The following is a 15,281-nucleotide window of genomic DNA, read 5'->3' on the forward strand; positions in this document are numbered from 1 at the left end:
TGGACACCTCGGGGATTTGAATTAGAAGTAGCCCTTTGGAGGGTTTTTGTGTGTTTTTGTTTTGTTTTGTTTTTTCATTTTTTTACACAGCTCCAAACAGCCAACTGAAATAAAAATAGCCTTTAAGAACAAGGAGGCTCATCCTATATAGCGATTCCCCCTGCTGAGGTTTGTGCTTAGGCCTTCCTATCTTTCTCGTCTCATCTTTTTTCTTTTTTGTTGAGACTTGAGTTTTACCCTTGTCGCTCAGGCTCTGGAGTGCAGTGACATGATCTCGGCTCAGTGCAACCTCCGCCTCCCAGGTTCAAGAAATTCTCCTGCCTCAGCCTCCGGGGTAGCTGGGATTACAAGCATGTGCCACCACACCCAGCTAATTTTTTTATATTTAAAAAAATTAAAATGTAATTTTAATTGTTGGCCAGGCTGGTCTCGAACTCCTGACGTCAGGTGATCTGCCCACCTCGGCCTCCCAAAGTGCTGGGATTACAGGCATTAGCCACCACACCCAGCTATCTCCCCTCCTCTTAAGGGACTGAGTTGCCAACTTAGAGCCCTTTGGTTGACAGTTCCAGCTGGCAGTAAGCAGAGTCCTACAGAGATAAGGGGGGATCCAGGTGGCCTGGAGAGGACCCATGGAGCTCACATCCCCTTTTTCTCTGACATTTCCTAGGCACATAGAATCCCTTCTACCCCTACAGCAAAGGATGTGATTTCTCAGCAGGCCCTGGCCATTTAGCCTTAGTGTGAGCAGAGAGGACTGCCCTTTATCCCTCATACAAATTTGAGCTAGCCAGCCCCAGGGTCCCATTCTGACCTTTTTCCCACCCTAGTTCATATGAAGTTCTCTCTCCAGTAGAAAGCTGAGAAAGTGAATCTTTTGTTTCTCTCTACCATCTAATGCTACTTTAAATCCTTTAACAAGGAGGCTAGAAGCTTGCCTTCTCCCTGCATTTCCTTTTTTTTTTCTCTTTTTGAGATGGAGTCTCCGTCACCCAGGCTGGAGTGCCGTGAAACAATCTCGGCTCACTGCAACCTCTGCCTCCTGGGTTCAAGTGATTCTCCTGCCTCAGCCTCCCAAGTAGCTGGGATTACAAGCGTGCACCACCACGCCCAGCTAATTTTTGTATTTTTAGGAGAGACAGAGTTTCACCATGCTGGTCAGGCTGGTCTTGAACTCCTGACCTCAAGTGACCCGCCTGCCTTGGCCTCCCAAAGTGCTGGAATTAGAGGGCATGAGCCACTGCGCCCAGCCATCCCTGCATTTATTATAGTCCTGCCTGGACCATCCCCTTTCCACAGCCTGTGACTCTGTATCTGCCAAAGCACCCAGGCCTAGCCCACAGTCCATCTCCCAAAGAAGCCCCAATAGACAACAGAATGCTTTCTGGGGGACTGCTAGACCTCAGACTTCTGCCTAAAATGTATGCTGAATCTTTATCAGGAAATAAACATTTTTTTAAAAAGTTAATGACCAGGCTGACCAACATGGTGAAACCCTGTCTCTACCCAAAAAGACAAAAATCAACCAGGCATGGTGGCACACGCCTGTAGTTCAAGCTACTCAGATGGCTGAGGTGGGAGAATCGTCTGAACCCAGGAGGTGGAGGTTGCTGTGAGTCAAGATGGCACCACTGCACTCCAGCTTGGGTGACAGTGAGACCCTGTCTCAAAAAAAAATAAAATAAACCGCAGTTGATCTCTGATCTCTTTGTAAGATTTGTTCCAGGAACTGATTTAATTTCATAACCCACCTCACTAAGAGTGGAACAGCACCTATACTTGTACTCCTGTTTTCTGGTCTCTCAACTTCTCGCCCTGTCAGCCAGGCTGGAGTGTAGTGACATGATCATAGCTCACTGCAGCCTCCAACTTCTGGGCTCAAGCGATCCTCCTGCATCAGCCTCCTTCCTAAGTAGCTGGGACTATAAGTGTGCACCACCATGCCTGGCTAAATTTTTAAAAAATCTTGTAGAGATGGGGTCTCACTGTGTTGGTCTTGAACACCAGAGCTCAAGTGATCCTCCGACCTCAGGCTCCCAGACTGCTGGGATTACAGGTGTGAGCCATGCTCAAACAAAAAGCTCCTATATACAGAGCCCCATTCTAGACACTGGAGTTGAAGGAAGTAGTGTAGGGATGAGAGAGGACTGGAAGAGATGTTCCACCTCTTAATCGTAAGGTCTTTAGTAAGTACTCAGTCCCTCCTTTAGTACCACTTTGTAGGAGTCTTGCACCACCATCCCCCGCTAAATTTAGGGTCCCCCTAGAGACTTTCCTGTATAGCACCTCAGCTTTTGGCTTGACTCATTTGTCTTGATTACTGCAGTAGCTTCTTAACTCTTCTTGTTTCTAGTTTTATTCCTCCAACCTAGCCTGCACCCTGACAATAAATGCCTTTTTAGCAGGTAGCAATAAAAACTTGTTCTAAAAAAAGAAGTAGTCTAGGCGGACAGTGCTGAGATCAGACTTTTTTTTTTTTGAGACGGAGTCTCACTCTATCGCCCAGGCTGGAGTACAGTGGCATGATCTCTGCTCACTGCAACCTCCACCTCGCAGGTTCAACCAATTCTCCTGCCTCAGCCTCCCGAGTAGCTGGGACTACAGGCACCCGTCACCACACCCAGCTAATTTTTTGTATTTTTAGTAGAGACGGGTTTCACCATGTTAGCCAGGATGGTCTCGATCTCCTGACCTCGTGATCTGCCTGCCTTGGCCTCCTGAAGTGCTGGGATTACAGGCGTGAGCCACCGTGCCCAAGGGAGATCAGACTCTTAAAGAAACTACTCTAGGCTTCAGGACAAAATCCAGTTCCCTTAGCAGCAAGGCCTTCCAGACTAGGGCTCCTTGCCCCTCAGGGGTTTCACTCCCTAACAGTCCCTCGAAGCTATCCCTCCCTAACCTCTGCACCTACGCTGATCCCTCTGCCTGGAACGCCCTTCCTTTAACTACTTGACCTTTACTTTTCAACCCATGAGGCTAGCCACCAAAATTAGAATCTTCCACAGGCCAAACCCTCTACTGGGTGGTGAGAATGCAACACTTGGCAGAAACAGAGCAGTCCTTGTGAGGAGACTCCTGAGGGGTAAGAAGGACCAGTATACACTACACCACCGCTATGAAAGCATGAAACACACCTGGTCTAGACCTGAGGGTCCCAGAGGCTTCCCTGAACAGGCAACCTAAGCTGAGACCCCAAGGAAGCTTGGATTGAACTGAGAGGGTTGGGGAGGAATGTGATGGGCCTTCCAGGCAGAACAATGTGTGTTCTGTGTGGGAGAGAACTAATGAGTTTGGAGGAAGACGGGAGGGCCTGTGTGGCCACAAAACACAAGAGTATGGGACATGCCAGAGGAAGCCACACTGATTTTGCAGGGAGACAGTAAAGATTTTGGTCATCATCTTAAAGTACGTGGGAAAGCCTCCTGTCCAGTTTTAGCTGGCAGTCAGTAGGCCCTCTGGTCCTGGCCACGCACCTTTCCCTCAGCCTCACCTCAGCATTCAAGGGAAAACCTGCCACCCTGCAAGCCCTCCAGGGTCTGGAATGCTGGCAGGAGGGGATAGATGCCTCTGCTCCTGGAGAAAAGGGCCTCTGGCAGGGAAGCCTGAGAGGTTCATATCAACTGTACAGGTCCTGTGGACTACTCTCAGAAAAGGAATGGTGAGATGGACTTTCATAGAAGAGCCTCTCCAATTTCTCCTTGGGCCTTTTTTTTTTTTTTTTTTTTTGAGACAAGAGTCTCGCTCTGTTGCCCAGGCTGGAGTGCGGTGGCGCGATCTCGGCTCACTGCAAGCTCCGCCTCCTGAGTTCACGTCATTCTCCTGCCTCAGCCTCCCGAGTAGCTGGGACTACAGGCGCCCGCCTCCACGCCCGGCTTTTTTTTTTTTTTTTTTTTTTTTTTTTTTTTGTATTTTTAGTAGAGACAGGGTTTCACCGTGTTAGCCAGGATGGTCTCGATCTCGTGATCCTCCCGCCTCGTCCTCCCAAAGTGCTGGGATTACAGGCCTGAGCCACCCCGCCCGGCCTCTCCTTGGGACTCTTACCTTGTGTGGAATGAAAGTGGTGCCTCTGGGGTCCCAGACGCGGGGGAGAGGAGGCAGCCCAGGGGCTTGGAGAAGTGGTGAGACCCAGAGGAACGGTGGACCCAGTCAGGAAGGGTCCTGCCAACAGGGCCTGGGCCAGCCTCGGGGTCTTCCCAAAAAGGCAGGTGGGGGCCTCCAGCAAGCTTCCCACCTCTGTGAGGCTGGAGAAGAGGCCCCCTGGATGAGAAGGAAGAGGCCGGCAGGCCCGGCGGGCGCAGGCACAGGTAGACTTCTGGTGGGAAGAGCGTGATTGACTCAGCCTCCTCCAGCCGCTGCAGCACGTCCCTCCGCTAGAAGGGGCCAGGCTCCCTTTGCCGACCCAGAGTCAACCCAACGATTCCTCCTGGAGAGGCGTGGGCCGCGGCCCCAGCCCAGAGTGCATGCCTAGGCCGGGAGCTGGGCGAGGACGGGGCACAGCCACAGCTGGGTGCCCAACGGGAAAGGCGGCCGTTCCCCCTCAAGCTACACCTGAAGGGGTCCCCAGGGTCGAGGCCACGTCTCCTTCGCCTCAGGGCTGAACTTCAGTGATCACCGTGGCGGGCATCCCCTGGGAGGGACGGAGGGGGTTGGAGGAAAACTCCGAAGAGAAAGGCCGAATCCTGCAGGGTCTGGTCGTCGGAAAGCCGCCTCCCTCTCCGCGGGCTGACATCGCCATCGGGGTCCACACGGGCTCTAAGACAAAACCCCAATTTCCCTCAAGGCCCCATAGGAGGGGCGCTGCCAGAGTCGCCTATTTTTAGTGCAAGAGAACCGGGCCGGGAGAGGCCAGCAGGAGTCCGGAGCATTCCCGAGGTCTCGGCCCGGGTCTCCCGAGGCAGGGAAAGAGGGCAGCCCTGGGGCGGAGCGGAAAAGGGGGCGGGGCAGGGTGGGGTTGGGCGTGGCAACCTCCCGCTTCCGGGACAGGGACCCGCGGCGCGGAAGGGTCTTTTTCTTGGGCGTGGGTCCGAGACCTGCAGCGAGGTTCGTGTTAAACTGGACTCCCTGTGGAACGTTCAAGAAAAAGAGAACCGAATGAGGTTTCTCGAAAGGAAAAAAGAATGTGACAGTGTAATCTAGTGCTACTCCTCGGCGTTTTAGGGCCCCAACCCGGGAACCCCTCGCTCCGCGAATCTCAGTCCACAGCGGGAGGCGGGTGTGGTCGTTCACCTATTTGCGCCCGAGGGCTCAGGGAGGCGCTGGCGTGACCCGAGTCGGGGGCAGCAAGCTGGTTAGGGGGTGGGTGAACGTAAGGGTCTTCCACGACCACCACAGAAACAAAACACCTGGGTCGGGATTGAGTCCTGTATTGGAAAAGCGAAAGAACAGTCAGCTGGGGGTGCTAAGAAGGCAGGTGATGTACAAACCTGGAGCCTTAGGATGGTCCACAGGCTGCGGAGGAGCACAGCCAGGACAGCGTCCGGCAGAGCCTAAGAGAGACTGCGGCGGAAGGCAGGGGAATCTGCCATGGACCAGTTGAGCAAGCTGTTTCAGGGAGGGATCCAGGCCTCTGCACACCGGGGCATGTACAGCCTGCGGCAGCTCTGCCACCGTCCCTCACCTGTCTTCTGCCTTTACGCAGGCTTTCTAGCAGACGTTGCCAAGGTTCTTCTCCAGGCCTTCAAGGCCGTAAGTTAACGGGGCCCCCATTTCACTGCTCTGTCCTCAGCCCCCTCCACACTCCAGCTCAGTACGTTGGCACTAACTCTTCCCTCTGATTGAAACATTCTTCCCCTACATGACGTCCCTCCACAGGAACGTTATTCTCCCATATACCCACAGTGCTCTCTCCGTGTATCTGCTCCAATGTTCTCCCCTCTTCGCATACTGCCGGAAGTAAGCTGCAAATAAACCAGGGTCCCCCGTCTGTCTTGTTCACAGCTTTGTCCCCAAGACCTAAAATAAGGCCTGGTACCCAAGAGGTGCTCACTAAGTTTCACAACATTTACTCTGCCAGACGTTGTTCAGGGCGCTTAATTTGCTTCTTTACTTTCCACACCACCATGTAATGTAGATACTAATATTATTTCCAATCTCATTTCACAGATGAGAAACAAAAGTTGATAGATGTCACAAATAGAAAAGTGACATCTTTATTTTGCATAGATGTTGGTGGCTGCTATCATCCTGATCTGTCCCCCTGTTTAAAACTACTTGAAGAGACACGGTGCCCAATACTGTCTCTTTTTTTTTTTTCTTTTTCTTTTTTTTTTTTTTTTTGAGACGGGGTCTGGCTCTGTCACCCAGGCTGGAGTGCAGTGGCCGGATCTCCACTCACTGCAAGCTCCGCCTCCCGGGTTCACGCCATTCTCCTGCCTCAGCCTCCCGAGTAGCTGGGACTACAGGCGCCAGCCACCTCGCCCGGCTAGTTTTTTTTTTTTGCCAATACTGTCTCTTATAGTCAGATGTGAGAGAATGAGAGTCATTACTTGTTTAAATTCCTGCGGTAGAGCAGAAGGCAGAAGGACAGCTAGGTATCCGTGTTCCACCGCTTCCCTGTCTGGGCACGTCCTTCAGGGTGCAACTGGACCCCCAGACCCCTGGGCTTTTGTGTGCAGTGACTGGCCCAGAGAGAGCTTTCCAGTGGATGTCCCCAGAAGTCAGAACTTTAAGGTCCTCCTTTGGGCGTTTCCGTTTCTGCGAGAGCTTCCCTTGTTCTGACCTAGGCAGGAATGGATTGGCAGTCTAGCAACACACAGGGCAATTTTTACCGTATTATTTTATTGTATGTATATATTTATTTATTTGAGTCGGAGTCTGGCTCTACTGTCCAGGCTGGAGTGCAGTGGCCTGATCTCGACTCACCGCAACTTCCGCCTCCCAGTTTCAAGGGATTCTCCTGCCTCAGCCTCCCGAGTAGCTGGGATTACAGGCACCCGCCACCACGCCTGGCTAATTTTATTTTTATTTATTTATTTATTTATTGGAAAGAGGCTGCATCATGTTGGCCAGGCTAGTCTCGAACTCCTGACCTGAAGTGATCCACCCGCCTCGGCCTCCCAAAGTGGTACGATTACAGGCACGAGCCACTGCGCCCGGCAGAAAGAGACCAATTTTTAGTACATCCAGAGTAACCCTCTTCTGCCTTAGTCCAGCCTGGACTAAGTCCTTCCGGAGTTGGTGTGCATCAGAACAAAAACCTCTTGAGGGGAGGACGGTCCCGCGGAAGCACAGTTTTAAAGTTTATTTTTAAAATTTTAATACCATACTTTTTAAAATTGCCCATCGTTATCCACGATAGTGAACTGAAAATTAAGCTCTCCTGTGGTTGCCCCGTCAACCCTCCCCGCACCAAGTGGAACAGGTGGAGCTCGAGCTATGCCACATAGGGGCGGGGAAGCCGTCAGGGGGTCCTCATGGGAATGTGCCGTACACTTCACCTCTTTCGCTTCTCGCTCTACATCATCCCTGAGAAGCCTTTTTAAACACTTGAATGTGCTTGTTTCAGAAAGTATTTGTAAAGCGCTGTCAGATTATGTTGTACGGAAGTGGGGACTGTGATGCCGTGCAATTTCCCTTTGCCTTTTGCATTACATGGCGCCGCCATCTTGAGCAGAAGTGTATCATGGGGCTCGCCATTTTACTTGGTCGAGCGCGTATTTCCGGTTCCGGCAGGGGGCTTCCTTTTCTCTTTCACTGCAAGGCGGCGGCGGGAGCGGTTGTGCTGCTCTTTTCTCTGAGCCATCCAGTGCCATCCTCGTCGCTGCAGCGACACACGCGCTCGCCGCCGCCATGACTGAGCAGATGACCCTTCGTGGCACCCTCAAGGGCCACAACGGCTGGGTAACCCAGATCGCTACTACTCCGCAGTTCCCGGACATGATCCTGTCCGCCTCTCGAGGTACGGACTAAGGTAGATTTCAGGACCCGAGATTGCAGGGCTGGGGGATTCCGCGTGTCGTCGGGCAGGCCGGTGGCGCGCGAGCTGTCGGGCACTGACAAACTTCTGCCCCACTGTGATTTGGGGCGTGCGGACGCGAGCCCAGGCCTCAGCCCGAGCGAACCACATTGCAGATGAGGACCTAGACGTAGAGCGGCTCGTGGCTGTTAGGGTTGGAGAGTTGGAAACTTTTAAAATATCTTTTGCCTTCCCCTTCGTAGTGTGGCCGGGGGCTACGGGCCGGGCGGGGCGGTGATGACCCCAACATGCCATCTGAGTGTCGGTGCTGAAATCCAGAGGCTGTTTCTGAGCTGCCGCCCGGCCCAAGGCTCGTGGGGAGGCGGGTGGACTCCAGAGGACTTCGTGGCTCAAGTCTCGGCCTACTTTTTCTGCCCCTGGGTCTCCCCTCCCCGTCCCTATCCCTGTGTGCCTGACTGCGTTTAGACACTTCTTGTGCTTCCCCTTGGCTCTTACAGTGTTAAGAATTGTCTGACTCGTGAATCATGTCTGGCTGTTAATCGTAAAATTTGTTGACTGGGACAGGTTTCAGTAAAAGTATCCAATCTTGTAGCGCCTAAAGTGGCTTTTCCAGCATTCATTACTACATTTCTGTCGGCCTTCAGAGGGAGGCATGGGAGGCCCCAGCTACTCTACAGCCACAAACTGTTGTGCATTCGGTTGCAGAGAAGATACGTGGTGGCTGTTGAGTTCGTCTGAGTTTCAGGAAAGGGTGTCTGTAATTTCTGGCACCGAAATTAAGTTCTCAGGATACAGACCGGGCGCGGTGGCTCACGCCTATAATCCCAGCACTTTGGGAGGCAGAGGCAGGCGGATCACCTTAGGTCAGGAGTTCGAAACTAGCCTGGCCAATGGTGAAACCCCATCTCTAGTTTAAAAAAAAAAAAAAATTAGCCAGGCGTGCTGGTGGCTGCCTGTAATTCCAGCTACTCGGGAGGCTGGGGCAGGAGAATTGCTTGACCACGGGAGATGGAGGTTGCAGTGAGCCGAGATCATGCCATTGCACTCCAGCCTGGGTGACAGAGTGAGACTCCATCTCAAAAAAAAAAGCGTTATCACGGTACAGTTTAGCTCTGCGTGCGTTTTTAGTCTCGAAGAGAGCCACTCAGTCCTGGCCTGTAACTGCTCTTGTAGTCTGTCGTTCCATCCCTCCTTAAGCGTCCTTAGTTGTTAACCCACTCATGACCTTGACACTTAGTGAATTATCCAGTGTGTTAACAAACTGGCTGCGGGTTTCTCACTGGTTCTTCTTCTGTTTTGCCACCTTTAGATAAGACCATCATCATGTGGAAACTGACCAGGGATGAGACTAACTATGGAATTCCACAGCGTGCTCTGCGGGGTCACTCCCACTTTGTTAGTGATGTGGTTATCTCCTCAGATGGCCAGTTTGCCCTCTCAGGCTCCTGGGATGGAACCCTGCGCCTCTGGGATCTCACAACGCAAGTAGCTGCTCACTTAGCTCTGGGGCCTTGGGAAAAAATCTGGGCAGAAATGTGGTGGATGCAACTGGCTGGTTTCCCAGGGGAGATCCAGTCCATTTGGGAACTGGAAAGCAGACTGCACCTACAGAAGATGTTTGGCCTCCCCGCTTTGAGTTAGTTACTCAGGATTGCTGAGGAGTGTGGTTGAATATTTCTGCCAGGTGCGACAGTTTTGAGTAGGCAGCAGTTTGAACATGTTTTACCTTGAAAGCTCAGGTGATGGGCAGGTGGAATCAGAGGGTCCTGGTGATGACAGACGACATTGTCAGCCAATCCCCACGTGGGAGTGAGGACATGTCCTGCAATTCTGAAGGGATTCTCTGTCATATACTGTTATATATGTGTGAGTGATGCAATGGGACAGAGACAAGGCCCAGGAATCAGTCTGACCGTTGAATGAGAATGTTTGTTAAGTCTGAGAATGACAAAGTCCTCCCTCTTAGGGGCACCACCACGAGGCGATTTGTGGGCCATACCAAGGATGTGCTGAGTGTGGCCTTCTCCTCTGACAACCGGCAGATTGTCTCTGGATCTCGAGATAAAACCATCAAGCTATGGAATACCCTGGGTGTGTGCAAATACACTGTTCAGGTAAAGTGAGGCCATGGTCAGAGAGCACATCTCCAAGGATCTCTCCCACCCTCTTAACCTTTACTTTTTTTTTTTGAGACAGTCTCACTCTGTCGCCCAAGCTGAAGTGCAGTGGCACTGTGTTGGCTCACTGCAACCTCCACCTCCCAGTCTCAAGCAATTCTGGTGCCTCAGTCTCCCGAGTAGCTGGTGCTACAGGTGCACGCCACCAGGGTGGTCTCGAACTGAGCTCAGGCAGTCCGCCCGCCTCAGCCACCCAAAGTGCTGGTATTACAGGCATGAGCCACCACGGCCTGCATATCTTTTTTTTTTTTTTTTTTTTTTGAGACAGTTTCGCTCATTGCCCAGGCTAGGGTGCAATGGCGTGACCGCAGCTGACCACAACCTCCACCTCCTGGGTTCAAGCAATTCTCCTACCTCAGCTTCCCAAGTAGCTGGGATTACAGGCATGCGCCACCACGCCTGGTTTTGTATTTTTAGTAGAGATGGGGTTTCTCCATGTTAGTCAGGCTGGTCTCGAACTCCCAACGTCAGGTGATCTGCCCGCCTCAGCCTCCCAAAGTGCTGGGATTATAGGCGTGAGCCACCATGCCCGGCTCTCTGCCTTTTTAAAGTCTTGGCTGAGCTCATGCCTGTAATCCTAGCTCTGGTAGGCCAAGGTGGGAGGATTGCTTGAGGACAGGAGAGCAGCCTGGCCAACATAGTGAGACCCCATCTATAAAAATGTTTATTTATTTTGAGATGGAGTTTCACCATGTTGCCCAGGCTGGAGTGCAGTGTACGATCTTGGCCCACTGCAACCTCCGCCTCCCAGGTTCATCCCATTCTCCTGCCTCAGCTTCTCGAGTAGCTGGGACTACAGCACGCCCAGCTAATTTTTTGTATTTTTAGTAGAGACAAGGTTTCACTGTGTTGGCCAGGCGGTCTTGATCTCCTCACCTCGTGATCCACCCACCTTGGCCTCCTAAAGTGCTGGGATTACAGGCGTGAGCCACCGCACCCGGCCCTTTTGTGAGATGAAGTTTCACTCGTTCGTTGCCCGGGCTGGAGTGCAATGGCACAATCTTGGCTCACTGCAACCTTCGCTTCCTGCGTTTAAGCAATGCTCCTGCCTGAGCCTTCCAAGTAGCTGGGATTATAGGCATCCACCACCACACCCGGTGAATTTTTGTATTTTTGGTAGAGACGGTTTCACCATGTTGGCCAAGCTGATGTCAAATTCCTGACCTCAGGTGATCCACTCACCTCACCCTCCCCAAGTGCTGGGATTACAGGTGTGGGCTACTGCGTCCAGCCCCCATCTCTAAATTTAAAAAGAAATTCTTGTCTGGAATCTAAAGGGATTCTACTGAGCTTAAAGGTTTGGGTTCTGGGTTTTTGAAAGGTGCTGCCAGCCATCATCCTACTGAGGGGTGGGGCTGGTGGGGGGGGTATAGCACTTCATGGGATAGGACTGTTTCTCCTTATTTCCTTTTCATCCTCTGTAGGATGAGAGCCACTCAGAGTGGGTGTCTTGTGTCCGCTTCTCGCCCAACAGCAGCAACCCTATCATCGTCTCCTGCGGCTGGGACAAGCTGGTCAAGGTGAGCTTTAAGCCAAGGCAGGGGCTTTACCAGTCAGGGCGTGCTCCCTGGTGGTCATACGCTGAAACTCCTGTGGAAAGCTTTACAGATGGTCTCAGTTGACTCTTTCTCGTCACATGGTCTGAAGTAGCTAATTGATGTCCCTTGTAAGTGAGCACACTGCATTGGATGTGTGTTACAATCTAACGTTAAGTGGCCAGGACGTGTAACTGAATGACAATTGGCTACCCTAGCCAGGAATGCCAAGCCCTTTTTTGTTGGACCTGACCCTAGCTGATCCAGAGCTAGGATATTCACCTGTCAACTTCACGTCTGTGCAGGTATGGAACCTGGCTAACTGCAAGCTGAAGACCAACCACATTGGCCACACGGGCTATCTGAACACGGTGACTGTCTCTCCAGATGGATCCCTCTGTGCTTCTGGAGGCAAGGTATTTGGGGACTAGGAGTCTCCTACTCAGTGGAAGACCAGCATCATGGAAGGAGCACTTAGCCAGCGTCTCTAACATAAAATGGCAAACATTAGTCAGGATGGTTTCGGGAGGATAATGAGATAATGGCAATCTGAGAATATGTTTCCAAAGATTACTTTCAGCAAATGACAATTAAGGCATACTAAGGTTGGGTTTATTTTGAGACAGAGTCTCACTCAGCCGCCAAAGCTGGAGTGCAGTGGCATGATCTCGGCTCATCGCAACCATCTCCCTGGTTCAAGCAATTCTCCTGTCTCAGCCTCCCTAGTAGCTGGAATTATAGGCACCCACCATCATGCCTGGGTAATTTTTGTATTTTAGTAGAGACAGAGTTTCATCATGTTGGCCAGGCAGGGCTTGAACTCCTGACCTCAGGTGATCCACTGGCCTCAGCTTCCCAAAGTGCTGGGATTACAGGTGTGAGCCACAGCGCCTGGCCTCAAGTTGGTTTCTTGAAGCAATTGATGAGATTGGGATCCTGGTTTTCAGAAACGATTAGAGTGATTTATTTAAGTTGGGAGGGGTTTTTTGATAGGTTTGGTAAGGTCTTAAAGGAAAGGCATACAGAGATCAGTGTTGGTACTTGAGTCATTAGCTTTCAAAGAAGCCTGAGGTAATGGAGGAAAGGTAAGAATTGATTCTGACAGAATCTTGAGATGGGCAGGATTAACATCTGGAAGAGGTCACTGTGTCCTGATTTACCTTACCTGTCTGTCCAGGATGGCCAGGCCATGTTATGGGATCTCAACGAAGGCAAACACCTTTACACGCTAGATGGTGGGGACATCATCAATGCCCTATGCTTCAGCCCTAACCGCTACTGGCTGTGTGCTGCCACAGGCCCCAGCATCAAGATCTGGGTGAGTGTGGGTTACAGCGGACTGGGTACCTGACTGCACTCTGAGCCTTGACAATGTTTTGGTTATGATATATGCCATCTGACTCCCACCTGGTAGCTAAGCCTACTCAACCTCCACATAATTGACAGTTTGGTCTGGGTAACTGTTGTGGTATGCTGTCCTGTACATTTTAGGATGTTTAGCAGCATTTCCAGCTTCTACTAGATGTCGGTAGCAAACCATCCTTCCACTAGTGGCAACTAAAAATGCAACTAGGCATTGATACATGTACCCTAGGAAGCAGAATCATCCCTTTATAACTTGAGAATCTTGAGGAGGGGACTCTGTCATTGCTAAGTCTTACGGTTGCTTTTGCCCTATTCCCCAGGATTTAGAGGGAAAGATCATTGTAGACGAACTGAAGCAAGAAGTTATCAGTACCAGCAGCAAGGCAGAACCACCGCAGTGTACCTCCCTGGCCTGGTCTGCCGATGGCCAGGTAAGTGGTCTGTCCTCTCAGGTGACTCGGCTTCCGATTATTTTTCTCCCTCATTCTGTTAGTACATCTAGTCTGTCAGACACAAGAGCAGTGTCTTTGGCATGAAGTGAAATGACAAGCCAGGTTGATGAGGATGCCCTAGTTTGCCATGCCAGTGAATGTGTTCCTGCATCAGAGGGAAGACTGATGTGGAGCCCAGTGGCTATCAGCCTTCAGTTAATACCTTAATTCATCTGACCCGTTTTCAAATATCTAGATCCTTATCACCAGCTGTTTCTTCCTCAAGGAATACATAACTACCACTTAAAATCTGGCTGTTAAAATGGGAGGGGTTTCTTATAGTCTGCCCAGTGTGATGGCACATGCCTACTGGAGGCTGAGGTGGGAGGATCTCTTGAACTGCAGGGGCTCAAGGCTGCAGTGAGCCAGGATCATGCCCCTGCACTCCAGCCTAGACAGTGGAGCAAGACCATCTCAAAGAAAGCTTCACTTGTGGCCGGGCACGGTGGCTCAAGCCTGTAATCCCAGCACTTTGGGAGGCCGAGACGGGCGGATCACGAGGTCAGGAGATCGAGACCATCCTGGCGAACACAGTGAAACCCCGTCTCTACTAAAAAAAAATACAAAAAAAACTAGCCGGGCGAGGTGGCGGGCACCTATAGTCCCAGCTACTCGGGAGGCTGAGGCAGGAGAATGGTGTAAATCCGGGAGGCGGAGCTTGCAGCGAGCTGAGATCCGGCCACTGCACTTCAGCCTGGACGACAGAGCAAGACTCCATCTCAAAAAAAAAAAAAAAAAAAAAGCTTCACTTGTGCTGAATCTAGTGAGACTGCAGTTTACGCCGGCCTGACCTGTCCCTGTCATTTCTCCCCTGCAGACTCTGTTTGCTGGCTACACAGACAACCTGGTACGAGTATGGCAGGTGACCATCGGCACGCGCTAGAAGTTTATGGCAGAGCTTTACAAATTAAAGAAGAAAAAACTGGCTTTTAGAAGGTTTTTTTTTCTTATATGCGTAAAAGCTCCATCCTATCTACATTGCTTACACATTAAGTTTGCACTAGCAAACTGGATGCAAGCTGTGGACTAAGTAAACAAGGCCTTGACGGAAGGGGAGCTGTCAGTCTTAAGTTCTCAGGATTGGGGGAGCATCAAGTGGGATGTTTCTTAGAAGTCACATAGCAGTTTCCCTGAACTTAAACCCCATCAGCGTCCTACATACCAGGTGCAGATCATCGGGGCCTACCTTCAACCTGGGGAACCTTCTTGAGGGAAAGGACTGATTATTTCAAAGTGGTTGCAGTCAATTTTCAGGAAAAGCAGACTCCGCAGGTTCAACCCCTGGCACATAAGAACGGAACAAAGATGAATCCTCATTCCTCTAAAGGTTTGAACATAATTCAGGAAATTTAAGCTTCATGTTAGCAGTCTACATGGTCTTTGAGGCAAGTCAAGGGTATTTAATTCTGCAAGGCAGTTCTCACCAGAAGAATTTAACTCACCAGAAGAATGCTAATGCTAGTTAGCATTCCTCAGAGATTAAGTTTTGGGGTGGTGGGTCTGGAAGCATTCATAACCATGCAGTTGGCCCTACTAAACATTTCAACTGCTAGTATAACCTGTCACTCAATGCCTTCCACACACAAACACAGTTTATTTATGAGGTTAGATGCCTTGTGAAAGGCCAGAACTGAGCCATTAAACTACAATTACACTTACCAATAGAAACCTCAGTCCAGGCATGGAATGGTTCAAAATTTGGCTTGAGACCCCACTGCCCTAGCAGTTTTCTGTAATGACTAAGCAACTACAGCATATTGAAGGCCCATATGCACCCTCCTCCACTTTCTACTCCCCT

General features: G+C 51.0%; 1 protein-coding gene and 2 non-coding genes across 3 annotated transcripts; all 3 read left to right on the top strand.

The window, feature by feature from the left end:
* The first annotated feature begins 7,541 nt into the window (after positions 1–7,541).
* Positions 7,542–14,415, top strand: RACK1 (receptor for activated C kinase 1). The gene is given in 9 exon segments (XM_033178849.1): positions 7,542–7,678; positions 7,680–7,897; positions 9,225–9,396; positions 9,882–10,029; positions 11,517–11,612; positions 11,933–12,043; positions 12,805–12,945; positions 13,313–13,423; positions 14,301–14,415. Coding segments are annotated over 9 exon segments (1,185 nt in total). The 5' UTR covers positions 7,542–7,556; the 3' UTR covers positions 14,367–14,415.
* On the top strand, positions 8,183–8,250 carry LOC117066250. Its single transcript, XR_004430232.1, has one exon. It is a non-coding gene; the product is annotated as a small nucleolar RNA SNORD95 (small nucleolar RNA).
* On the top strand, positions 9,678–9,756 carry LOC117066223. Its single transcript, XR_004430207.1, has one exon. It is a non-coding gene; the product is annotated as a small nucleolar RNA SNORD96 family (small nucleolar RNA).
* Positions 14,416–15,281: the final 866 nt, after the last annotated feature.

The sequence above is a fragment of the Trachypithecus francoisi genome, unplaced genomic scaffold (assembly GCF_009764315.1).
Source record: "Trachypithecus francoisi isolate TF-2019V2 unplaced genomic scaffold, Tfra_2.0 Lachesis_group2, whole genome shotgun sequence".
Taxonomy (NCBI): Eukaryota; Metazoa; Chordata; class Mammalia; order Primates; family Cercopithecidae; genus Trachypithecus; species Trachypithecus francoisi.